General features: G+C 37.8%; 1 protein-coding gene across 1 annotated transcript; it reads left to right on the top strand.

Annotated features, from left to right (window-relative positions):
* Positions 1-25,412, top strand: DYNAP (dynactin associated protein). Its single transcript, XM_057313072.1, has 5 exons — positions 1-298; positions 408-585; positions 13,368-13,497; positions 16,728-16,892; positions 22,779-25,412. Exons 3-5 carry the CDS (start codon positions 13,441-13,443, stop codon positions 23,844-23,846), a joined length of 1,290 nt encoding a protein of 429 aa, XP_057169055.1. The 5' UTR covers positions 1-298; positions 408-585; positions 13,368-13,440; the 3' UTR covers positions 23,847-25,412.
* Positions 25,413-25,810: the final 398 nt, after the last annotated feature.

The following is a 25,810-nucleotide window of genomic DNA, read 5'->3' as shown; positions in this document are numbered from 1 at the left end:
CCCTGGGAAGTTCATAGCACTAGGGCAGCTTGAGATGGTCAAAGCCGATGATCAGGAGGCACGGGTGCCTTAACGGTGGTACCATCACAGGGAGAGAGCATGACCATTCCAGGTTTGGAAGGAAGCAGCTGGAAACTTCATTGACTTCAGAATTCTATCGTAGATTAGCCTTGAACTCTGGAGGAAAGGTGTCTGAGGTATGCTGATAAATGGGGAGGGGAGAAGTATGAAGTAGGATTATCACAGTTTGCTCCTGCTAGGCGAGCTGCACAGAGAAAAGCAACACTACCTCTCAGAGGTGGGATTGGTTTTCTTGTTTCACATTGTTATTAATATTTTACTTCAAGGACTCTAAGTCCTCTCTTAGGAATGATGTTTAATATTTATTTTATTCAACACCTACACAGATCCATCACAGTCAATTTGTCCTCAGTCAACTAGAATATTACTCAAGGTTGCAGATATAAATGGCAATGGTCAAAAGGAGAAATAGTCCTGGGTTTAAACTTGTGATACCAGCAGCTCAAGGATGGAGAGGAAACATGGAAAATACATAGTTATGTGGAACCCTTCAGAAACCAGCCTGTGAGTATTTGTTGTTTTATTTGATATGTCGTCTATATTAATTTTATTTCTGATCTAAATAGAAAACCCTAATGCTTTTCATATTATATCACAGAAACAATGCTTACGTATTCTTTACCAAAAAACCGCACAATTATAATTGGTAAGGGAAAGGCAATTTATTGGCTTTTAACCAATACCTATTAATCAGAAATCCTGTATTTTTTGTGCTATACGTAAACATAGTTTAAAATTTTATTTTATGTATTATTAATCTAAAATATTAGTATTTTCCTGGGAGTATAATTAAAATAATAATATGCAGTTATAACCAAGCATAAAGTGGCTTTAGCATTTTTTAAAGTATTTTTTTAAGTCTGATGTTTAGGTTTTGGTCTATAATTAATAGATTTTTGGGGCTAATTCTAAAAACTTATAATTCAAATAATTCTAATACTTGAAAATCAGAAATTAATCTTAAATATATTCTAGAAGTCCAATAAAGAAATGAAGAAACTTTGGTTCACATAGACATGATTTTGGCAGTTATGTTTTTCATACCCAAGAGTTAACCCATTGTTTAGTTTCTACATTTGTCTTGATAACAAGAACAAATACAGAAATGTAGTTTGAAATAGACAGTTTAAGAATAATTTATAAGTGTGTGGAGAAATGTTTTTTTCCAGTCATGAGATAGACTAAGGAAATCATGTTGCTCAATAAATATTTGTTGAACGGTTAAACATCAAGGAAGAGACTTCTGTCTCAAAAGCAAGAGATTTTTAAAAAATCTATTGATTCTAGTTATATGACCTCCAAGAAAGGTGTATCTGAATCCTCAGAACAGGATCTTCATTATGCTGAAATACTCAGATTAAAGCCAAAAGTAGTTGCCTTTAGTGAGGCATTAGTTCATCATTTTGGTGGTTTTTCTAGATAATAACAACGTTCAGATAATAACAGTTAGAAATGTTTCAAATCCTATAAAAACAAGGTGTAGGATATATACATATTGCTCTCTGATTAGAAATTTTACTTTAATATGGATATTTTGACATAGTGGTAGAGAAACCTACCCCATCTGAGGACAATTTTCAACCAATGCAATAAAATATCACTTGAAAGTTACATTTGAAAAAGCAATCTAGGTTTTTTTTTTTCTCCAAGCAAAATATTACACCTCAAATTACAATACCATAATGTTTCAATAAATATAATAAATACATTTCAGTTGCAGTGAATAACATTAGTGACTAATTTCAAATAGCTGATTAAGCATTATTTTCAGTTCTCCATTTTTCAAAATTTAAAATTTAGTATCAAACCAGAGCCAGAACAAAACAATGATAGGAGTTAAGATTTAGATTCAGTATTTGTAATAAAACCCAAAATTCTTCATTCATGTGGTGTAGTGTAGTGGCCCCATGACTGTTGGTTTTTCACCCCTGATAAAGATACTACCCGTTGATCTTCCTTTTTAGAAAGTGCTGGGTTTCTGACAGGAGAATGAGATTCAGGAAGCTGACCTGATGAGTGAGATTTGATTTGATTACAGAGTATGTTAAATGTTTAAGTTCATCAACCTCAGGCAAATTGAGAAATGACTGAATACTAAAGCATCGTATCAACACATGTTAAAAAAAGCACAGCTATTTATAGAGCTGAATCCAGATTCCCTCAGTGCTCCTGAGTGATTGGCAGAATGTCGCTGGAATTTACTTATTCCATTGCAATTGTTAACTTCGAAAGTGTACCTCTAATACTTTACCTTGAAGGTACGCCTGTCCATATATAATCACAATAGTAGTTTTATTTTAGTGGTCAAGTTACAATGGACCAGTGTCCTACCCACACAAATAATTGACCCATTTAACATTGTTGGTCAGCAAATTTAATAACCACATAGGAATTACAAGATTTAGAAAGCGAACGTGTGAACGGTACATGTTCTATCCAGTTATGAAAAAAGTCCTAGATTATTGTATTGTGTTTCTAGAGGTAACGACATATCCCCCCAGATTTTGATATAATTGAGTCTACTTCTCTTTAAAGTAATATATTAGATATTCCCTTCTAAACCTACTTCAAAAAAACACTCTTCCAAAAAGTTTTCGGATTTTTTCTTTTACAAATCAAGTATAAAATATTTCAGATATTCAAAAGATTTAAAGAGGAATTCAACACCCTGTATCCACCACTCAGCTTAAGAAATGAAACACTGTAAGATTCTTTTAAAATGAATCAAGATTGAAGTGTGCTTAGTAGGTGTCTTGAGCCAGACTTTTTAGGAGGGGCACTCAGGCACCCAGGAGTTTCCCAAATCCCCCAAGAGCAGACTGCTTCTGGGAAGAGTGGGCAGCTCGGCAGCACCACTGACCTGATTCTGTTTTCCTGAGCCTCCCTGCTGCTCAGTACCTCCCAGGCCTTCTTCACGCTACCCCTTCATCAGGACCTGCTCACATATCCCAACACATCTTGGAGCCATATCGGCACCTGTTGGGCTCAACCTACATCCTGTTTACCTTCCTGGAAAGTTTTACTGTCCACCTACCCAGACCAGGCCCCTCAACCGGGCCCATGGGCTGTCCCCCATGATATTCAAAAGAGAACATTTCTGATGGTTGGGTTTTCGGTAAATGGGCCAGAAAAACAAAAGCAAACAGATTAAAGAACAATGACAACAACAAAACAGGTGGGGACAATGGCCCGACAGATTTTGAAGATGAATGGGATTTATTTTATGACGAGCTGGAAGATCTTTATAACTTGGATGTATAGCAACTTTGTGTAGTAGACGCCCCTGCCTAACTGCATACTATATAGTATAGTTCTCTCAACTGCATTTACTGCTATTAATTTGTTGATACCAAACCCTTTCTACTCCTTAATTGCCCCGACTGTTAAGTATTTTAGTACTATTGTATTTTACATATAATATGTATTTCTGACTATATTTTGTTACTTTGAAAGAAAAGACTCATTGACTTTTGTTCTTACAGAGGTGTTGTTTCAATAATGATCTTCCACAAACTCATGATACTGAAGTAAGACAATTTTTTTTCCATCAAGAGCTATTTGGATCAGTGGAGTAAAATATAACTTACATGAAAAAATAGATTATATTAGTCGGGATAGTTTTACTCAGGAAGTTCGATTCAATGGATTTCCTGTTTTCCAAATGCTTAGTTCCGGTAGCCATTCTCAAGTCCAAGTCACCAGAAATTCACAGTTCAGTACCTCAGTTTCCACCATCAATCCATGTCACTGATGGTGCTGGCACGCATGTCGCCAGCGCTTGGGGACTCCTGGATGATCATGATGTACGAAGAGAGACTTCTATCATGGACAGGTAATATTTTGGTTACACATAGCTACCATTTCTGTGCAAAAAATTGAAAAAATTCATTTATTATCAGTACAATGCACAGAAAGGGAAAGCAAGGAAAGATTCGTGAGGGGTTGCCTTCTAAGAGCCAATGCTCTTCTTTGGGGGAAAAAAATGTACAAAGGAAGAGAATAGTATAAGAATCAAAGATGATGAAGCAAATTTAGGGACCCTTGTTTTATGTGGGTTAAGTAGGTAGGAAAAGAGTCAATATCCTGCAATGAAAGCCTATTTTGCAAAAGAGGCTCTGGTGGAAAACAATGTGTTGTGTTTAATGCCCCAGGGCTGCTCTGTGGGTGGTCTGCCTCACTATCCTTCCCTCCTGCCTCTAAGACTGACTGTGGCCCTTCTTTCAGCCCTTCTGTCTTCAATCCTCCCATACCCGGGTTTGTCCTCATTCCTTGGTGACTTGATTCAGATCTGTGTTCCTAAATACATATTCACCTGACCTTGTGGCCATGTCTCGGTATCTTACCTTCAGGAAGAAATCTGATCTTGACTGATTATTGATGGTGTTTGGCTGTTTAGTTGGGTGTTCTGGGATCCGTCATTCACCCCACCTAGTACCACCACCCTGCTTAAAGGCTCATTAAGAAGGGTCTCAGTTTAGCTCTTTTAAAAAAATTAATATAAAAAATTTTAATTCCAGTGCAGTTAACATACAGTGTTACATTAATTTCAAGTATACAATACAGTGATTCAACAGTTCTATACATCATCCAGTGCTCAACACAAGTACACTCCTTAATCCCCATCACCAATTTCACCCATTCCACATCCCCCCCCCCCCAACCGTCAGTTTGTTCTCTATAGTTAAGAATCTGTTTCTTGGTTTATCTCTCTCTGGGCTTAACTTTTTTTTTTTTTTTTAAGATTTTATTTATTTATTTGACAGAGACAGAGACAGCCAACGAGAGAGGGAACACAAGCAGGGGGAGTGGGAGAGGAAGAAGCAGGCTCATAGCAGAGGAGCCTGATGTGGGGCTCGATCCCATAACGCCGGGATCACGCCCTGAGCTGAAGGCAGACGCTTAACCGCTGTGCCACCCAGGCGCCCCTCTGGGCTTAACTCTTGACACAAAATAAGAGACCTTTTAGGTCTAAGAGCAAAGGGAAAATGAATGACCTTGATCTGGTGGAGTTACTTAAAATGACTTTTCTTGCTTGCCAATGTATCTATCACTGAACAGAAGGAGATGTAGTTGCCATCTAGTCTTACATTATTTAACAGATGGAGGAAATATTGTTCTGGAAGGGCCACATCTTTGCAAGGGTTCAAGTGTTAAGTTAGTGGTGGACTAGCCTGAAGCTCAGTTGTGTTGCAAGGTTCTAGTCTGCCTGCACTTCATCCTGCTCCTGGTTTGATTCAGACCCCAGCACAAATAATGCCTATTTTGAGTTGTGAGGACAGTCATTTATTTTCTCCCTTTTCAAGCTTCCTTTTTGCCAATGCCTCAACCCTGACAGATGAGGTGGCATTTGGTGACTGATTGTGCTCCTTGTTCTCTGGCTTTGGTGCTCAGTGTCTGTTCTTGATTGCCACCCTGGACATCCAACCTGGGGCTTCCTTCCCAAAACTGAAGCCCACATTTTCTAGCAGTGAGACACACTCCATTCATTTCCAAGGTGTCAGCTGTGTGCTCCTCTCTCCTACTGCCCTGAGCTCAGTTACAAAAGTGAATGACAATGAGCTAATCACAGATTTTAAAATTGAGCAAGTGTCAGGAATTGTACCAAGTATGTTATACACGTTATTATCTTCTTTCGTCCTTACAATTATCCTTGGATGGGAACACCAAGTAGCTATATGACCTGAGCTGTCTGTTATGAACTGATTCACCAAGTCATGAAGTTGGGCTTGTGTAGTGGTACACACCTTCAAGAGAAGGTACTGCAGAGGTCCCATCTTTCAATAAAAGTAGACAAGGCTTTTGAGCCTTATGACTCAGAAGATGCCATCTAGCACTGGGCAATTGTGGAAAACTGAGATGTGGAATCTAATCTCTGGAAGGCTTGATTAGACAGTCCAGTGTTTTGGAATAAACCATGTCCTATTCTGCAAATAACTATTCTCTATTTGGGACAGCTGCAGAGCCTTGTCTTGAAAGCATGTACCACTTCACTGGCCCAACTTCAATGATTCAGTGGATCAGATAAACCCATAATATCTTAACGGCCTGATGCATTCTAATGGGTCGATAAAATGAGTCAGGAAGCACATTAAAAAGTCGTGTGTGTTTCCTCCAAAATAAATCAGGCCCATAAATCAATATACCACTAAGTTTGTGGACATGAAAGATAAAGCAACTTGCCTTTCACTTCGGAATGTTATCTTATGTGCATTTCCCCAGGCTGCAGAGGGCAATGCCCACAGAGCTTTCCAGGGAGGGCAGTGGTACTCCCCTCCTGATTGGATCTTTTTACTACCTGATGGAGGGCTTTTCCTCTGGGTCCTCCAGAGGGAAGCAATCACGGGATGGGTGAGAAACTCTCGTGACAAATCCAGTGCAACATATCTAGTCCCAAGCCTTTGTATTTTTAATTTATTTTTTATATTCTATCGAAGAAGTTGTGTCATTTCAGTGCCATTAAACATAATGCACCACTGTCTGGGTTTTATGCAACCAAATGAGCCAACCATTAGTGCTATTCCAAGCTCCTTAAGCTAAGACATTAAATCTAGAACCTTGAGTGGGTGTACCTGCGTCATTACATTTGGCTCAATCCCATGTTAAGATCCTTTCTTTCTGGACCAGCACCCTCAGAATACACTCCCATGCATATTTCCTATCCTTCTGTCAATATTGTTTAGATGTGTATCCCACTTTCTGGGAATTGGCCACTGGAAAATAGCTTGAAATATAGATTATAATAATACCTTTCCGTATTACTCATAATTGAGGACATACAACAACCTAATAGGTTAGCTCAACTAATTCACACATGACATCATACTTGACATTGACATTAAATGTGTTGTTTTTAAAAATACTTTAAATTACTGGGGCAAATGCGTATGCTAAAATGTTAAATGTGAAAGAAGATACTATATGTATGTGTGTGTATGTATACAGTGATTGCAATTCAAAAAAATGTATGGCTAAAAAACAGAGGCTTTCTAATTCCTGTAGCATGAGAACAGCCACCTAGTTCTGAATCTCCCTACATTTATTTCTAAAGTCCATACAAAGTGGGAAAAAAAGAATAAACAAAACAAAAATTCCCATAATAAACATCTATTGTGTAACCCAAGAACAAAGAAGACCTATAAACTCCAGCATATGTGTAAGCAGGGTAGCAAAAAAGTTAAATCAACAGAATATTTGTTATACTATACATGCGAACAAAATTAGAAGTTTGACAACACAAAGTGTTAGCACTTGTGAAAAAATGGGAATGCTGTGATGGGAGTGGGTATTCTTACAACCTTGGAAACAATTTTGGGAATATGTTGTAAAGTTGAAAAGACACACACCTGATGATCCAGGAATTTCATTCTATATTATACATCTAGAAAAAAAATGATTTTAGAAAAATTTTTATAAATGTTTCTGAGAAAACATATACTAGAATATTCATAGCATCATTGTTTATAATAATGGAGCCAAGCTCAATTTCTCTCTACAGGAGAATAGGTTTAAAATCGTGTTGTATTCAATCAAGGAAATACTATAAAACAGTGAAAATGAATGGAATAGAGTCACAGGTATCAGTGTGGTTGCATTTTATAAATCTGGGCCAAAAAAACCCATATTGTGGAAAAACACAGTATTCTAGGTTTCATATACATTTTAAAACAGGCAAACAATATTATATATTTTTTGGAATATGTTAAAACATAAAAAATATATGGGAAATATAAACATCAAATTGAGAAGAGTGTTTATCTATGGTAGGAAGAGAGGGAACATGGTCAGGGATAAAGACAGAGATGGCTCTAATTAAATATAAAAACATTTTTATCTCTGTGGTATCATGGAAAGATATTTGTTCTATGAGCTGCCTTAGTCCCATAGAACCCCCATCTTTACCACCCACTCTGCACCCCAAGTGAGGTTGACCACATAAGCAAAGCCCCACCTTAGAACTCTGGGCCTGCTGGTTCTGCATTGTCCACTGTACCCTGAGTAGGACTATGATGTCCCACCGGGGAGCTCTTGGATTGTATTCTAATCCCAGGTTTAGGGTTGACCCCAAACCTTCAGGCCCCATCTCTGATAACTGAGTTATGATTCTGGACCTTACAAGTCCCAATTTCTCTCTTTGCCTCACCATGTAGACCGGAGACTTTCTTAAATTATGATTCTGAGTTCCCACTGTAATAACTGGTCTATTTGCTGCAATTGCTTAATAAGGCCCAGAGCCCTAGCCTATTCTTTTGTGTTCATGCCTGCAGACTGCAGACCTTTTAGCAAACCTGAACTCCTAGATCCAGGACCCTGCTGGACATGTGTCTGCATAGCTGATAGTGGCCTGCACTTTGAATCTCTTGGATGCCTGAGTCCTGCCATTAGTCTGGTGTTTGGATAGAATGTGCAGAGTCATGGGCAATGAGCTGTGTCTCCACCCTGGGAATTACCAAGTGGTTGCTGTTACTTGGAACCTGATTTCCAGCACTCTCTAGCCTTGCGGGCAGGTCTGATTCCAGATGGTAGCACCACCCTGGCCTTGCTTACAGTAAACATCCGTACTTCCCTACCAGAGCCTCTAAAGGTTCAACAGTTGTATGATCTTTCCAATAAATTTAGCCTCTAATTTTTTTCACCTTTTCTCCTCAGTCTTCTTTGGGCGCAGGGTGGTATAGATTAGGCACTCAACAAATGGCTATAGACAGTAAAAGAATGGGAAGTCTGAGGTCCACACACTCTAATCTTTTTTTTTTTTTCTTTTTTAGAGAGAGAATGCTTGTGAGCACAGGGGAGGGGCAGAGAGAATATTAAGTAGGCTCCACACTCAGCGTGAAGCCCCGTATGGGGGCTTGATCTCATGACTCTGAGATCATGACCCGGAAATCATGACCTGAGCTGAAATCAAGAGTGTGACGCTTAACTGAGCCACCCAGTCACCCCGTACACTCTAAATCTTAATTTGGGCTTATAAAATTTCACTTAAAGCACATGTATCTCATCAGGAAAGTGAGAATAATAATAATTCTTGTAGGTGTTGTAAGGATTGGCTCAGAGCAGTGTGGTATACCCACCGGAATAGGCATAAATATCCCTGTAATGTTAATAATATTGTTAATCATATCTTACGTCAGAGGCTGTCCAAGGTACCATTGTTTGCTGCAATCCAGCAATAGCTGAAACTTTTTATTCTTTTATTTTTTTATTTTATTCTTTTATTCTTCTTCTTTTTTTTTTTTTTTAAAGATTTTATTTATTTGACAGAGATAGAGACAGCCAGCGAGAGAGGGAACACAAGCAGGGGAAGTGGGAGAGGAAGAAGCAGGCTCATAGCGGAGGAGCCTGATGTGGAGCTCGATCTCATAACGCCGGGATCACGCCCTGAGCCGAAGGCAGACGCTTAACCGCTGTGCCACCCAGGCGCCCCTATTCTTCTTCTTATCTGCATTTTTAAAAAGCCAGTTATGAGTCAGTTTACCAACTGAAGACTTTATAAATTAGTATTTCAGAGCAATAAGAATAAGGAAGGATATGTCAGTTATCTTTAAAAAACTGTAAAATTTCTACAAACCACATATATAGTCCCTCAGATGAAGTGCTTGGGTGAGATGTGTCTTATAATTCAAATTTTTAAAAATCTTATAAAGACAATATGAAACATTATACAACACCCTCATCAGGAGTATGGTAGTAAACCTGCAATAGAGACCAATAGTTTTGTGATTAAACATGTGACTAATCATGCCAAATTTATTAAAGACTATAAATAGCCTTATTAGTTCTGATTAACTTTTGCTGCCAAAGAAATTTGTGACAAATATAGAAAATAATTTGCTTTCAAAGCCTTTTGGATTTTGGAATTGTGCATCAAGAATTGCAGACCCGTATTTTGAAGAAAAAATTGTTTAGTTTTGGGTGTCCCCAGATACAGCAGGACCAGAGTTTAAGTCCATTGAAGGAACAAGGAAAATGTTGGCTTGGTAAAAAAGAGAACTTCTGAACCGTGAAGGTCACCATAAATTGGAATATCAGACCCTGCAGAAGCCATAAATTCCCAATGCCTGTGGTCAAACAGAGATGCATTATGCAGTTTCTGTTTATTCTGGAGAAGCTGATGTATTTACCATTATGGAACCAATTTCCCAACATACAAAACACATACATCTTGAAATAAATAAAAAAAGAACATTCTTTGGTTAAACAAAACTACTACAATTTAAACAAATTTTAAAGTTAAAATCAAGAGCCAAACATTCAATAAATGAAAGGTAGGGGGTAAATAAGGGTTTTCTCTGTCTGAATCAATGCTGTCTGGATCTCCAGGTTTGAGACATGTGTTAGGTGCTCAATAAACAGTTGGGAATAAGTTAATGAAAGGCCATGTTCTGTGGTATAAACATATTTAAAATTTGTAAGTATAGTTCAAATGTATAATTAAGAGATTCAGTGACATACATCAAAGCATGGTTTTCTCCTGAAGTTTCTATTTTAAGTAAAGCTAATTATTCTAATTCCATTGTTTTACTGAAATACTTTTTAAACTACTTTTGATTCAGTGAAGGAACACCTGCTATGGAGATTGAGTCAGCTTTGATAAATACAATAAAAAACACCCTGATAGTGTTATGATCACAATATTTAAAACACATTTGCTGAAAGTTTCAGTTTTCATTTTTTTTTAAAGATTTTATTTATTTATTTGACAGAGAGAGAGACAGCCATCGAGAGAGGGAACACAAGCAGGGGGAGTGGGAGAGGAAGAAGCAGGCTCCCAGCAGAGGAGCCCGCTGTGGGGCTTGATCCCAGGACTCCGGGATCATGCCCTGAGCCGAAGGCAGACGCTCAATGACTGAGCCACACAGGCGCCCCTCATTTTTAACTTTACTTCAAATGATTGCTTCTAATTGCTTTGATAATAAATGTGATAGGACACTTTGAAAATACATTTTTCTTCCTTTTTTTTTTCACAATGATCTTTTATACTTTTGAATTAATTGGGTTGCATATCTATAGTTTACTTAGGCTTGAAATTCTGTGCCTGATTGCTTGGTTTTAATGTGAATAACAGAATGAAAAACAAAATGTAATAATCCCTTTCTCTAAAATATCCAAGACCAGAGGGATGCAGCTCTCATATTGGCTCTTGTATTATTAACTGACCGAAGAAGTAATAATCAAAGCATAGTGAAATTTCAGGCAAGAAAGATTTGTTTGAGTAACATGATTAAAAAAATAGCTTTGACTTAGACTTTCGGATAACAATGCAATTAACCTGTCTATTAGATGAATGAGAAATAGAAATTTCCCCCTAAAGATTGGCCAGTTATCAAACAATTCCCTCAACTACTGTCAGCCAGTGAGAACTTCAGGTTTCTTTTTGGCTATAAATCCTGTGAACAAAGACTTTTTATAGGAGATTTTGACAGAACGAGTAATACCCATCCTCTCTGTTCTTTATAACAATCCAGGTGTGTTCTGTTTTTTTCTGTTGACCTTTGGATGGAGGCATTCACGAGAATTGTTAATAATCCTTGCTGAAGTATTGTTCTTCACAAAACAAAGAAAATTCTAATTTTTACATAGTAAATTTAGCAATGGGACAATGTGTTGTTCAATTTTGTGCTATTTTTAATAAATTTAATATTTTATATGTTTTTCTTCCAAACTTTGGGACCGAGCCTTGCTGCAACTACTAGATCAATTCGATTATGAGCATGAGATCAAGTGATGGAGTAAACTTTCACTCTCTATTATGCTCTCTATTGCTGTAATGTATGGATGCTGTCATAAAATGATGGAGTTTTACCTACACCCTGGGTATATTGCATTAGTACCAAATTAAAATAAATGCCTCCTAAAAATATAAGTATAGTGATATTTTGAAGCAAATACCGTCAAATTTATACCACTTGTTTGGTAATTTTATCATTCTGATTTTCAAGTAAATCAGTTTATTAGAAGGTCATGTTTAATATTATTAACATCTTTGACTGATGTGTGTCTTTTGCAGTCCATGACCATACATACGCGTCACTGGTTTTGTTTCAACAGGAGTAAGAGTAGTCATTATGTTTTTACTCCTCTTTAGAACAAATCCCTTCCCAGCTTTTCAATTTTTTGGCTGTTTTCTATGTTTTTTATGTCTTAAGTTTTGAGGCTATGTCATTTCAGATCCAGTAAAACTACTTAAGCTGAAGGTGTTGAATATGATTATAAGAGAAATTTCAAAGGATCAAAGAATCCAGAATCCAAAAGTGTCAGATACAAAGAACACAGTGGTATGGTCTGTTTTGCTTGCTACCAAATTTTTTGTACTAGGAAAAGTGCCTGATACACTTTAGAAACTCAATAGCCTCACCCATGGAGTGAATAAATCAGTAAAAATTTGTCCTTTTTCAATTTGAGGCAAACTAGATTTCCTGACAAAACAACAACAAAACTCTTTCTCAAGATTTTCAATATTCTTTTTTTAATGTTTTTTTATTACATTATGTTAGTCACCATACAGTACATCCCTGGTTTCTGATGCAAGGTTCGATGATTCATTAGTTGCGTATAACACCCAGTGCACCATGCAATATGTGCCCTCCTTACTACCCATCACCAGTCTATCCCATTCCCCCACTCCCCTCCCCTCTGAAACCCTCAGTTTGTTTCTCAGAGTCCATAGTCTCCCATGCTTCATTCCTCCTTCTGATTACCCCCCTTTCTTTATCCCTTTCTTCCCCTACCGATCCTCCGAGTTCTTATGTTCCATAGATGAGAGAAATCAATATTCTGTCACTTCTTTGGCATCATTGCCTAGGAAGTGGATTCTAATCATTTTTGAATGCATGTAAATTCCTGAGTAACTGACCAAGTAGGCTTCCAGACACCAGCCTTGAGATTGAAAAGGTGAAGCCATCCTAAGTCCATGGGTGATTAAGAGATGGTGTCCACAAGGGGTAAGAAAACATTCTTGCTTGGGTAAAGAGAAAGCAACAGCAAACTTCCAACTCACAATTTTTTCTTGGGTTGGTCCTAAAATAGAAGACAGATGTCTGAAAGATGGGGCCAAAGGGAAGAAAAAATAATTATGTAAGATTTTCAAGTTCCTTTCTGCCAGGAGGGTCGTTGAGGGAGTCATCACAGTAGTGCTCAAAGGCTGTATTGGTTTTCCATGATTAACACTTCATTTCCTTCTCTGAAGTGGATTGCATTTCAGTGAATAACTGCTTATTACTTAGTTTAATCCTCACCTGCACTGACGCATCAGAGTTGATTTTCCACTAGTCATTTAAAATATTTCTCAGGGTTGCAGGTATAAAGGGCCACGCGGGAATTGAGAAGTATTCTTGGAGTTAAGCCTGTAGCAGAAGTGCAAGAATGGACAGAAAGCATGGAAAATATGTAGTAAATGTTGAATACTCTGAAAACCAGTCTGTGAGTATTGTTGCCCTATTTTAATACTTTGCCTATATTACTATTTGATTTTCAGCTTTTAAGATCAATGAATCTCTTTACTATTATGTGGTCAATGTCAAAATTTTGCATTATTCTCCAAAAGGAAGAGTAGCCATGTATTAAAGTTTTCTGCTTCAACTTTTCATATTATATTCTTCTGTATTATACTTTAGAAATTGTTTTGTATATTTGCTAATTTAAAGCATTAGCAATGTTTCCATTTATTTGATATACAAATAAATCCATTTGACTTTCTATATTCACTATCATGTAAACATAAAGCTCCAATGATATCTTTGGTTTGGTTTTGAAGTAATGTTTTTATAATTTGATTCTTCACATTTATAAACTAAACCTATTAGAACTTAGATTTCTAAATATGCTGAAAATTCAGATATTAATCTTGGATATTATCATTAGGCCTAAGAAAGAAATCCTCTAAAAAGCCCTACTTTGTATAAAAATGTGGTCATTGTATCTATTTTTTTATGTTTTACACGAAGAATCAAGCCTTCACTGTGAGTATTGTTGTTATGAGTTCTTTTTATATCTGAACAAATAATCTTTGATATGAGAACAAAGGATAGAAATGTGCTAAAAATTAAAATAGTAAATTAAAATTCACTGCCTGAAGAATAAATGAAAAATTTTCCCTTTGCAATTTGGAGCTGTGGCAATTAGCCTGTATTAATTGCCTACAAGACAAGCCAAAGAAGAAAGTCTTTGCTCTGTAAGTGTTAGGTGAAAAAAGAATCCCCTGGAGAATTGTTGGTGTACCAAAAGAAAAAGGTCTTGTCCTTGGAGCCATCATACATGATACTCTATGATTGGATCTTCAGGATGCCTGAATACTCAAAAGGAGAAAAAGAATCCTTTAGCCAGGTATTCATCATCTTCATAGCTTCTCTAGATAAAAACAAACTTGAAGATGTTGACAAATATTATTTTGAGTTGTTTTTATAGCGTCTATCTAGATAGGTGGCTGAATATTTCACTTTATTTTGGATATTTAAAGCACAGTATTTTTCTCTTAAGACCAAATTCAACAATGAAGTTTAAGAATTATTTGAAGATTATAAACAAACAGAATAAATTTTGGTGTTTGGTTTTTCTGTTGGGATATATGAGACCTTAAATTAATCCTTTAAAGTCAGCAGGCAAACCCAAAGAACTCTTTTTGGTAACTATAGCTAATTCACTTCAGTTGCCTACGGCTATTTAGCTAAGGCTATTTATCTGATTAAACATTTGCAGCTCTTTAACTGTTCCAATTTTGTGTAGAGAACCCACCTATACTAAAACCCAGAGCAACGTAGCACAGTAAAAATTATTACTTGGGCTGCAGTATTACTCCAAAGCTGAGCCTAGATCATAGGTTCTCCACCCTAAGTGTAGACACCACCCATCATTTTTCTTCTTTGAAAGGACTGAGATTCCATCAGGGCCAGAAAATTCTGGAAAACTGGCCTGGTGAGTGAATTTTACTTTGTTTACAAAGTGCATTACAATATTTAAGTTCATCAGCCACCAGCAAACTGGATAATAACTAAAGCATCAGCACTTAGCAAATAAGCAAGGTTGTTACTAAAGGTAAGTCCAACATTACTAAAATTTATCTAGGAAATAACATGGAGTTTGTTTAGTTTTATTCAATAAAACATAGAGCTGTTTTCTTTATTTCTTTGATATAACAGAAAAATCTAACTTTAAAACTCTTTACTGCCAGGAGTATTCCACCTTATCTATATTTAAAAACAATCATATTTATTTTTTATGTTGTTCATGGTTGTTCTCCAATGGACCAATAAGCACCTACAATTCTAATCTGACAGTTTTATGGAACTCATGTGTTGATGGGCCAGCAATTTTTATAGCTATTTAGTAATGGGTTATTAAATCAACATGACCCAAGACAACTGGTTGTAGCAACAGTAGGAATAAAAACGCTGCTGCTACTACTACCACAACTACCACTGACAGCCAGTGCTTAACAGAATGCATACAGACATTACTTTAACCCTCCTCCAGTTATTTACTCATTAACCATCATAGTAAATCTACAGTGGGTAGTTTTAATTTTTGCCTTTGGAAGAGGAGCAAGGAGTGGCAGAGATGCCCTTGACTCACAACTAGAAAGCAATATTATCATTCTATGAGATGTAGATCCCCAGACAATCCTATGTGGTTTTTGAGATGTAACAAAACTCTTGGCCCAGTTCCCTAATTCCTGAGCTTATTCCTCTCCCATTTTCGTTTCATCTTGTTCTTTCCCCTTTTAAAACACCTCTTCCCCCAAATCTTCCCCACTGAGCTCAACCCATTTTTAATCCTCATTGCCCCCTTTCTCAACAATATTTTGCAATTGTTATGCCTCCCTGTTAGATTAGCATATAGGCTTCCTAAGAGTAGAGACATTTTTGTTGTTGTTGAGAACTGCTTTTACACGGCTATATGTCCAAGAGGAAGCCAGCATAAACATATCAGAAACTGAAAAATGATTTGTCTTCTGTCTCTTTGTCATGGGCATGCAAGTTCCACTGCATAGATGGAAGGAGTCTGTTTGTATGAGAATTTTTCATTAGTATAGTATAGATTAGAACACACTATATTAATATCTTACCAGAGTTTAGTGTAACAATATACTATATACAGTGGAGTGGAGTGGGAAGTACACTGGCCTTAAGACTGGAAGGTTGGAGCTCCAGTGCTTGCTATTATGTCATTATGGGATGATGATGATGATGATGATGATGATGATGATGATGGTGATGATGATAACTTCACCTCTTTTTGCTTTAATATTTTCATTTCCAAAATGACCTAAACAGGTTGTACCTGATAAACTGCAAGAATTTTCTGGCTCTAAAATTCTATTCCTTATAGGAATAGAGACTTCCTAATATATGCTCACCTACAGCAGCTTGCAACATGAGGGTATTTAATATATGCAAGTAATATGGTAAAGAAGATGGGATGACATACATTCCTGATCTGGAATATCGGTAACTTTTTTATAATGCAATATAGAATCATCTGTCTAGATTTTTTTTTTTTTTTTGGTCTTCAGAATATAAGAAAACATTCCTTTAAAAAGTTTTGTTATGCTTTATCCCTTTAAAAGTGATACTCTTGATTATGTTTGATAGAAGAATTTAATATTAGAAATTCGACACCATGGCTTCCTATTCACTTACACTTTATTTCTATAGCCAGTCACATGTTCAGATGACCAAGAGGCTCACAGCTCTGCCTGCTGGCATCGACCTTCAAATGACACAACTGGTCATGTCTCTTCCAACTTAACTGGGGTCTGTGTGAGCCCAGGAGTCCTCGCACACTCAAGATACCCACACACAGAATTATCCAATACACAGGTAATGTTTAATATAACAGTGTTTACCCAGGTTGGAATGTGTCCTATACAGGAACGTATTTGTTCTATTCTTTCTCAGGAAATATATTTAATCATTTAATTCACCCATATTTATGTTAAGCATCTGCTGTATTCTCAGTATCATTCTAAGTCACTGTGAAGCAATTCATAAGAAGGAGAACATTTGATAATCTCTGTATTGGAGGAGCTAATGTTCAAGTTGGGGACTCAAATATTTGCACAGATAGAGAATATATGTGAAAAAAGGAATAAATGTAAAGTATAAATGTAGGTGGGGAGAGGCAGAGGAGCAAATATGCCGGCAATGTAGGGTTTAATACACAAAGTAGACGTGATGGGAGATTGTGTCATATTCAAAGTTTCAAGGGTCGTACTCAATTGGTGATCACCTACCTTATTTTCTTCTACTGTTCTAGCCTCTGGACCTGTATGTTGCACATTCTATAGGTTTCTTTGATCTGACCTCTGACACATATGGCCTTGCATAGAAACCTGACTCTGTTCTCCAGATTTCTTCCACTAGCTTTGGAGACTAGATCCAGCTCTCTTTGGTTGCTGACCTTATCCATTGGCTGAATTAACTTTACCTCAGGACTGTATCTCTCCGTCTTTAGCCCTATTATAGCAATTTGATCTTGACTTTAAATTACTTATTCCTAGAAGCTCTGACGGCCAGGGTGAATGAGACAGAGGAATGTATTAGCGAATTGGAGGATGGGTTAGTAGAAGAAAAAGCAAAAATAGAAGCTGGACTTAAAAAAATCCACGCCCACGAATGTAGGTTACGGGAGATTACTGACTCAATGAAACGATCCAATGTCAGAATCATCGGCATCCCCGAGGGGGTGGAGAAAAACAGAAGAGATATTTGAACAAATTGTAGCTGAAAACTTCCCTAATCTAGCGAGGGAAACAAACATTCGTGTCCAAGAGGCAGAGAGGACCCCTCCCAAGCTCAACCACGACAAACCTATGCCACGTCACGTCATAGTGCAATTCGCAAATATTAGATCCAAGGATACAGTATTGAAAGCGGCCAGGGCAAAGAAATTTCTCACGTACCAAGGCAAAGGTATCAGAATTATGTCAGACCTGTCTACACAGACCTGGAATGAGAGAAAGGGATGGGGGGGGGCATTTTTAAAGTTCTTTCAGAGAAAAACATGCAGCCAAGGATCCTTTATCCAGCAAGGCTGTCATTCAGAATTGATGGAGAAAGAATCGCCAGTCATTAACCAATTTCGTAACCACAAAACCAGCCCTACAGGAGATAGTAAGGGGGGTTCTATAAAGGTAAAAAGGCCCCAAGAGTGATACAGAACAGAAAGTCACAACCAATACAAACAAAGACTTTACTGGCAACATGGCATCATTAAAATCATATCTCTCAGTATTCAGTCTCAATGTGAATGGCTTAAATGCTCCCATAAACGCCACAGAGTTGCAGATTGGATAAAAAGAAATGACTCATCCATTTGCTGTCTACAAGAGACTCATTTTGAAATCAAAGATACATTCAGACTGAAAGTAAAGGGATGGAGTAACATCTTTCATGCAAATGGACCTCAAAAGAAAGCTGGGGTAGCAATTCTCATATCAGATAAATTGGATTTTAAACTAAAGACTGTACTTAGAGACACAGAAGGGCACTATATTATTCTTAAAGGATGTATCCAATAAGTGGATATGACAATTATAAATATATATGCTCCCCAACAGGGGAGCAGCAAGATACACAAGCCAACTCTTAACAAGAATAAAGAGACATATAGATAAAAACACATTAATAGTAGGGGACCTCAACACCCCACTATCAGAAATAGACAGAACACCCTTGCAAAAACTAAGCAAAGAATCAAAGGCTTTGAATGTCATACTCGACGAGTTGGACCTCATACATATATATAGAACACTACACACCAGAACCAAAGAATACTCATTCTATTCTAATGCCCATGGAACATTCTCAAGAATAGACCATGTTCTGGGACACAAAACAGGTCTCAACCAATACCAAAAGACTGAAATTATTCCCTGCATATTCTCAGACCACAATGCTTTGAAAGTGGATCTCAACCACAAGGAAAAATTTGGAAGAAACTCAGACACTTGGAGACTAAGAACCATCCTGCTCAGGAATGATTCGATAAACGAGGAAATCAAAAATAAAATTAAACAATTTATGGAGAACAACGAGAATGAAAACACAACGGTCCAAAACCTATGGGATACTGCAAAGGCAGTCCTAAGGGGGAAATACATAGCCATCCAAGCCTCACTCAAAAGAATAGAAAAATCTGAAATGCAGTTTTTATATTCTCACCTCAAGAAGCTGGAACAGCAACAGAGGGACAGGCCTAATCCACGCACGAGGAAGCAGTTGACCAAAATTAGAGCAGAAATCAATGAATTAGAAACCAGGAGTACAGTAGAGCAGATCAACAGAGCTAGAAGCTGGTTCTTTGAGAGAATTAATAACATTGACAGACCTCTGGCAAGACTTATCCAAAAGAATAGAGAAAGGACCCAAATTAATAAAATTATGAATGAAAAAGGAGAGGTCACAACCAACAACAATGAAATTGGAAGGATTATTAGAAACTTTTATGAACAGCTTTATGCCAATAAATTAAGCAATATGGAAGAGATGGAGGCCTTCCTGGAAACCCATAAACTACCAAGACTGAAACAGGAAGAAATTGATTTTTTAAACAGGCCAATTAATTATGAAGAGATTGAGTCAGTGATAAACAACCTTCCAAAAAATAAAACTCCAGGCCTGGATGGTTTTTATCTGGGGAATTCTACCAAACATTCAAAGAAGAAATAATACCTATTCTCCTAAAGCTATTTCAAAAAATAGAAACAGAAGGAAAGCTACCAAACTCATTCTATGAAGCCAATATTACCTCGATCCCCAAACCAGTCAAAGACCCCAACAAAAAGGAGAATTACAGACCGATTTCCCTAATGAATATGGACACCAAAATCCTCAACAAGATCCTGGCTAATAGAAACCAATAGTACATTAAAAGGATTATCCATCATGACCAAGTGGGATTCATCCCTGGGATGCAAGGGTGGTTCAGCATTCGCAAAACCTTTTTCATGACACATCCCCAAAGGCAAGAGAAACAAAAGATAAAATGAACATGTGGGACCTCATCAAAATAAAAAGCTTCTGCACAGCCAAGTAAACAGTCAAAAACCCTAAGAGGCAGCCCACGGAATGGGAGAATATATTTGCAAATGATGCTACAGATAAAAGACTGGTATCCAAGATCTACAAAGAACTTCTCAAACTCAATACATGAGAAACAAATAAACAAATCATAAAATGGGCAGAAGATATGAACAGACATTTTTCCAATGAGGACATACAAATGGCTAACAGACACATGAAAAAATGTTCAAAATCATTAGCCATCAGGGAAATTCAAATAAAAACCACACTAAGATACCACCTTATGCCAGTTAGAATGGCAAAAACTGACAAGGCAAGAAACAACAATTGCTGGAGAGGATGTGGAGAAAGGGGATCCCTCCTACATTGTTGGTGGGAATGCAGGTTGGTGCAGCCACTCTGGAAAACAGTGTGGAGGTCCCTTAAAAAGTTCAAAATTGAGCAACCCTATGACCAAGCCATTGCAATACTGGGTATTTACCCCAAAGGTACAGACATAGTGAAGAGAAGGGCCATATGCAGCCCAATGTTCATAGCACCATTATCCACAATAGCTAAATCGTGGAAGGAACCGAGATGCCCTTCAACAGATGACTGGATTAAGAAGCTGTGGTGCATATATACAATGGACTATTACTCAGCTATCAGAAAGAACGAGTTCTCAACATTTGCTGCAACATGGACGGCACTGGAGGAGATAATGCTAAGTGAAATAAGTCAAGCAGAGAAAGACAATTACCATATGATTTCTCTCATCTATGGAACATAAGAACTAGGAAGATCGGTAGGGGAAGAAAGGGATAAAGAAAGAGGGGTAATCAGAAGGGGGAGTGAAGCATGGGAGACTATGGACTCTGAGAAACAAACTGGGGCTACAGAGGGGAGGGGGGTGGGGGAATGGTATAGACTGGTGATGGGTAGTAAGGAGGGCACATATTGCATGGTGCACTGGGTGTTATATGCAACTAATGAATCATCGAACCTTGCATCAGAAACCAGGGATGTACTGTATGGTGACTAACATAATGTAATAAAAAAATCAAAAAATAATAATAAAATAAAGGCAAAAAAATTTACTTATTCCACTTGGACATTTGGTTGGATTTCCCTGACTCTGGAATTCCTACCCTCTGTTGCTTAATCTTGCTGTAGAGGCTCTGTAGAGAGTCTGAACTTTGTTTCTTGATTCTGGATAAAGATATAAACTGTTAATACTGTTGCTGAGACAATGTGAAAGAGTGGATGAGCTCAACAGGGTAGAGTTAGAAAATGTTTCTTCTTGTTTGTGGAGGCAAACTAATTTATGTAATCATAGGATTGAGAAGTCTTAACATCTAGTCTGCTAGTTTTTAACCCCAGCTGCATTTTAGAATTTTTTAAGAACTACCAATGGCTGAGCCCCACTCACTTGGTTACTCAATGTCTGTGGCTGCTTCAAGACTATAATGGTAGGTTGGAGTAATTGTGACCAAAACTGTATGGCTCACAAAGCTGAAACTATGTACTATCTGGCCCTTTGGCTGACCCTAAACCTAGAGTGAAAGAGACAAGGGCCTGGGAATGTGAACAATAAAGGCTGAGCATGGATACTGAGCCTCTAAAAGAAACTGGGAAGATTCTGGAGGGTGTGGGGGTTAGGAGGAAACCAATGAGAATGGAATATCACAGAAGCCCAGGGAGGTGACTCTTCAGAAGAGAGGAAGGATGGTCTTCAGAGGCAAATGTTAAAATAGAATGGTGGAGCAGTACAGAAAATCTATTCAAGAATGGTGATCATACATTTATATTGACTCTGATTTGGCCAGGTACTTGACTTTCCCTGACAGTGTGGCTGCTCAAGGACAAGTCCAGAGAAAGCAGTCATTTATTTTCCAGCTGGAGGAATGATGAGGGCAGTGCAAGAGATTTTAGGGAATTAGTGTTATTGAAAATGGACCATGGAACAAAAGGTGGATAAGGAGGTATGTGAGAAAACAAGGTCTGCTGGGCCAACATTTTTTATTATTATTAAAGATTGTATTTATTTATTTTAGAGAGAGAAGGAGAGATAATGCACCCAAGCAGAGGAAGGAGCAGAGGGAGAGGGAGAGAGAGGGAGACAATGCTCAAGCAGACTCCCTGCTGAGTGTGGAGCCCAATGTGGGTCTCGATCCCAGGACTTTGAGATCATGACCTGAGCTGAAACCAACTGAACCACCTAGGTGCCCCTGGGCCAGTGATTTCAGTAAGACTAAAGAAAGGTTGCTATAGGAGTAATTGAATAAATAAGCTGGAAGGAGAAGAGATGGTGGTGAGAGCATAGGGTTCTTGAAGGAGTGATTTTGGAAGTGGAACAGTTTGGGGTAATGACAGCATCCAGTGAAGGATTAGGTATGTAACAGAATTTATCATTGAAGTGCTGTTCTGCTTATGTGACAAGACAATGCTCTCCCCTCCCATCACTGGAAACTGGAATAAAAGAAGATGAGATATTGGTAGATTTTGATTTCTTCTAATGTTAGAAGAAGGGTGCAATTAGTTTCACCTGGATAAAAACTTGGATTTTTAAGCTTAAATTTCTTCAGTGATGTATAGAGATTCTAATCATGTTAATGCACTAAGGTATAAATAACACAAAAGAGATGAAAAATCACAAGCATTTTTGTTTTTCATTACTGATATTGTCATTCACACTCTTCCTAGGTAAAAGGAAATTGCTGTAATAATTGGTCTCTGTGGAAAGTCTTTTTGGCTTGTCTTTTAGCCTCCTTGATAACCACAGCAATTGGAGTACTCATAATATGCCTGGTGAACAATAGAGGAAATGATAATTCTCCCGTTACTAGCCAGACACCCTCAAACAATGACATTTCTGGAATGACACCTACTACTTCTAAATCTGCAGTAACCAGCGCTTCAACTGAACCCACAACTAAAACCACTTCCACAGAATCTACAACCACTGCAACGTCCACTGAACCTACAACCCCAGCAGCCCCCACCATCACTTCAGCAGGACCTACAACCCCAGCAGCCCCCACCATCACTTCATCAGGACCTGCAACCTCAACAGCCCCCACCAACACTTCAACAGGATCTACAACCCCAGCAGCCCCTACCATCACTTCATCAGGACCTGCAACCTCAACAGCCCCCACCATCACTTCAACAGGACCTACAACCCCAGCAGCCCCCACCATCACTTCAGCAGGACCTACAACCCCAGCAGCCCCCACCATCACTTCATCAGGACCTGCAACCTCAACAGCCCCCACCATCACTTCAACAGGACCTACAACCCCAGCAGCCCCCACCATCACTTCAACAGGACCTACAACCCCAGCAGCCCCCACCATCACTTCATCAGGACCTGCAACCTCAACAGCCCCCACCATCACTTCAACAGGACCTACAACCCCAGCAGCCCCCACCATCACTTCAACAGGACCTACAACCCCAGCAGCCCCCACCATCACTTCAACAGGACCTACAACCCCAGCAGCCCCCACCATCACTTCAACAGGACCTACAACCCCAGCAGCCCCCACCATCACTTCAACAGGACCTACAACCCCAGCAGCCCCCACCATCACTTCAACAGGACCTACAACCCCAGCAGCCCCCACCATCACTTCAACAGGACCTACAACCCCAGCAGCCCCCACCATCACTTCAACAGGACCAACAGCCACCACCATCACTTCAACTGAACATAAAATCACAAAAGCTACAACCACTGCTTCAAGTGAAACCACATCTGACCCCCTTTAACAGAATCTACAACTGTTGCAACTTCACTAACAATAAATGCCATTATAACTTAACCTTAGTGGACAACCAGAACAGTTACCATCTCCTCGACCGAAGCCACAGCTCGACTTACTTCATTTGAATCTACATTCTCACTTTAATAGAATTATCATCAGTTGTCACAATGTTCTCTTCTATAGCAAGTTATGCTTTAGTTATGATCACTACAATCTAGCCTACAACCATCCTCCTCCACTGGCTCTGCCCCCTAACTGTAGCTGCCTCTTCTTTAGTACCTGCTGAGTCTGTATCTACCACCATCACTACGTTATACTTGCAGCAGCTACCGTGGTGTCCCTTGAAGAATGGTAACTTAGACAATGAGCAATGGAATAATTATCTGAATTTTCACCAGATCAATACTTAGGCGTTCCAAAAATCTTAATACTGATTTTATTTGTAAGAAGTTGAACATTTATGCCATACAGATCTGCTTTTGTTTCTGTATTTCAAAATAATATAATTTCATATAGGCAAGATAACCCAATTTATTTAGGAAATCTTTAAGAAATTTTATATAAAACCTTAGAGTAAAATTAGTCATTTAGATTTTAATATGAATTGGTTTCTATTCAGAACATTGCACTTTTCTGTACACAAATTACATGCATAATAAACAAATTTTATATGTGGAGATTTAAACAAACATATGCAGAGAAAATTTTAGAATTTAGAATTTTTCTTTATGGTGAAGTTTATGTTTCTGCAGTTTCTCTTTAGATTGAAATTACCTTTTAAGCAACCATATTTAATTTGCATTAATATTAGTGAAAGTGCATTTGAATCTCTATTTTAAAATTAATTTTTTGCAAAAATCTCATAAGTCAATCAATTAAGACATGTCTTAAGTCCCAACTACGTACTGAAGTATGGAAGATACAGAAGAACAAAGTAACAGTGCAGATAAGTAGTAAATTCATTAATTTATACTCTGTTACTATTGAATTCCTAATAATTCTAGTAGGTTCAAATTATAATTGCTGATATCCCAGACTTACTCAGTCAGGATCTTTAGATTGCAACTAGTAATCTATTACTTAAAAAACTTCACAGGTGTTTGTAATGTCCAGGCAGGTTTGAGAATCACTGGCTCAAAGGTCATAGTCTAAGAATGACGTTATTAGTGTGATATAAATTTTAAATTAAAATATTGAAAATCGGAATCATGTTCAAGGCATGCAAAAAAAAGAATTATAGACCTAGTTATGTGCAAAAAACCTTACTTACTCAGTTATATATAGATCAAAAGGGGTTTATTTACTACATTATATAAAAAATATTTTCAAGAAAAATTTATATTAAAGCTTCTGGGAAAACTAAACTATTTAAAATTTCTTAAAATTGGACCACAGTGGGGGCACCTGGGTGGCTCAGTCAGTTAAGCATCTGCCCTCGGCTCGCGTCATGATCTCAGGGTCCTGGGATTGAGCCCTGAGTCTGTTCTCCCTCTCTCTCTGCCCCTCCCCCACCACTCATGCTCTCTCTCTTACTTTCTTTCAAATAAATAAATAAAATCTTAAAAAAAAATTGGACCAAAGTGAATACTCATTGTTCTTACTAGCTATTATTTTCATTAGAGGTGCTTAGAAGTAATGACATTTTAGTAAATGCATTAATTTAGATTTTTAATAATGCACATTGGTCTTTCCTCTCCTTCTTGCTGTTTTATGAGATCTTTAAATCTTTTACAAGATATTTAAACCATCACTGATTAGACCATTCGGTTTTTGACTTGGAGTTATCATTTTGTGATTCTTTCACAGGTCTGCTAGTCGTCAGAATGATAAATGATCCAAAGTTTAGCCATACTTGTAAATAGATACATGTACAGCTTATTTGATAAAGAATGATAACCTTCCCTTGGCCTGTAACATAACTGGTCCACAAGAAATACACATTGAATAAAGAAATAAATGGTAGCTGGC

The sequence above is a fragment of the Ursus arctos genome, unplaced genomic scaffold (assembly GCF_023065955.2).
Source record: "Ursus arctos isolate Adak ecotype North America unplaced genomic scaffold, UrsArc2.0 scaffold_17, whole genome shotgun sequence".
In the NCBI taxonomy this organism is placed as follows: Eukaryota; Metazoa; Chordata; class Mammalia; order Carnivora; family Ursidae; genus Ursus; species Ursus arctos.
Note: the sequence above shows the minus strand (reverse complement) of the source record. Positions and strands in the feature narration are given on the sequence as shown.

What these genes read in the sequence shown, in the direction of transcription:
- DYNAP (XM_057313072.1), top strand. Translation starts at nt 13,441, where the DNA reads ATGGACAGAAAGCATGGAAAATATGTAGTAAATGTTGAATACTCTGAA. An exon ending in AATACTCTGAAAACCAGTCT is followed by an intron (nt 13,498 to 16,727) that starts GTGAGTATTGTT and finishes TTATTTCTATAG; the next exon opens with CCAGTCACATGTTCAGATGA. An exon ending in CAGAATTATCCAATACACAG is followed by an intron (nt 16,893 to 22,778) that starts GTAATGTTTAAT and finishes CACTCTTCCTAG; the next exon opens with GTAAAAGGAAATTGCTGTAA.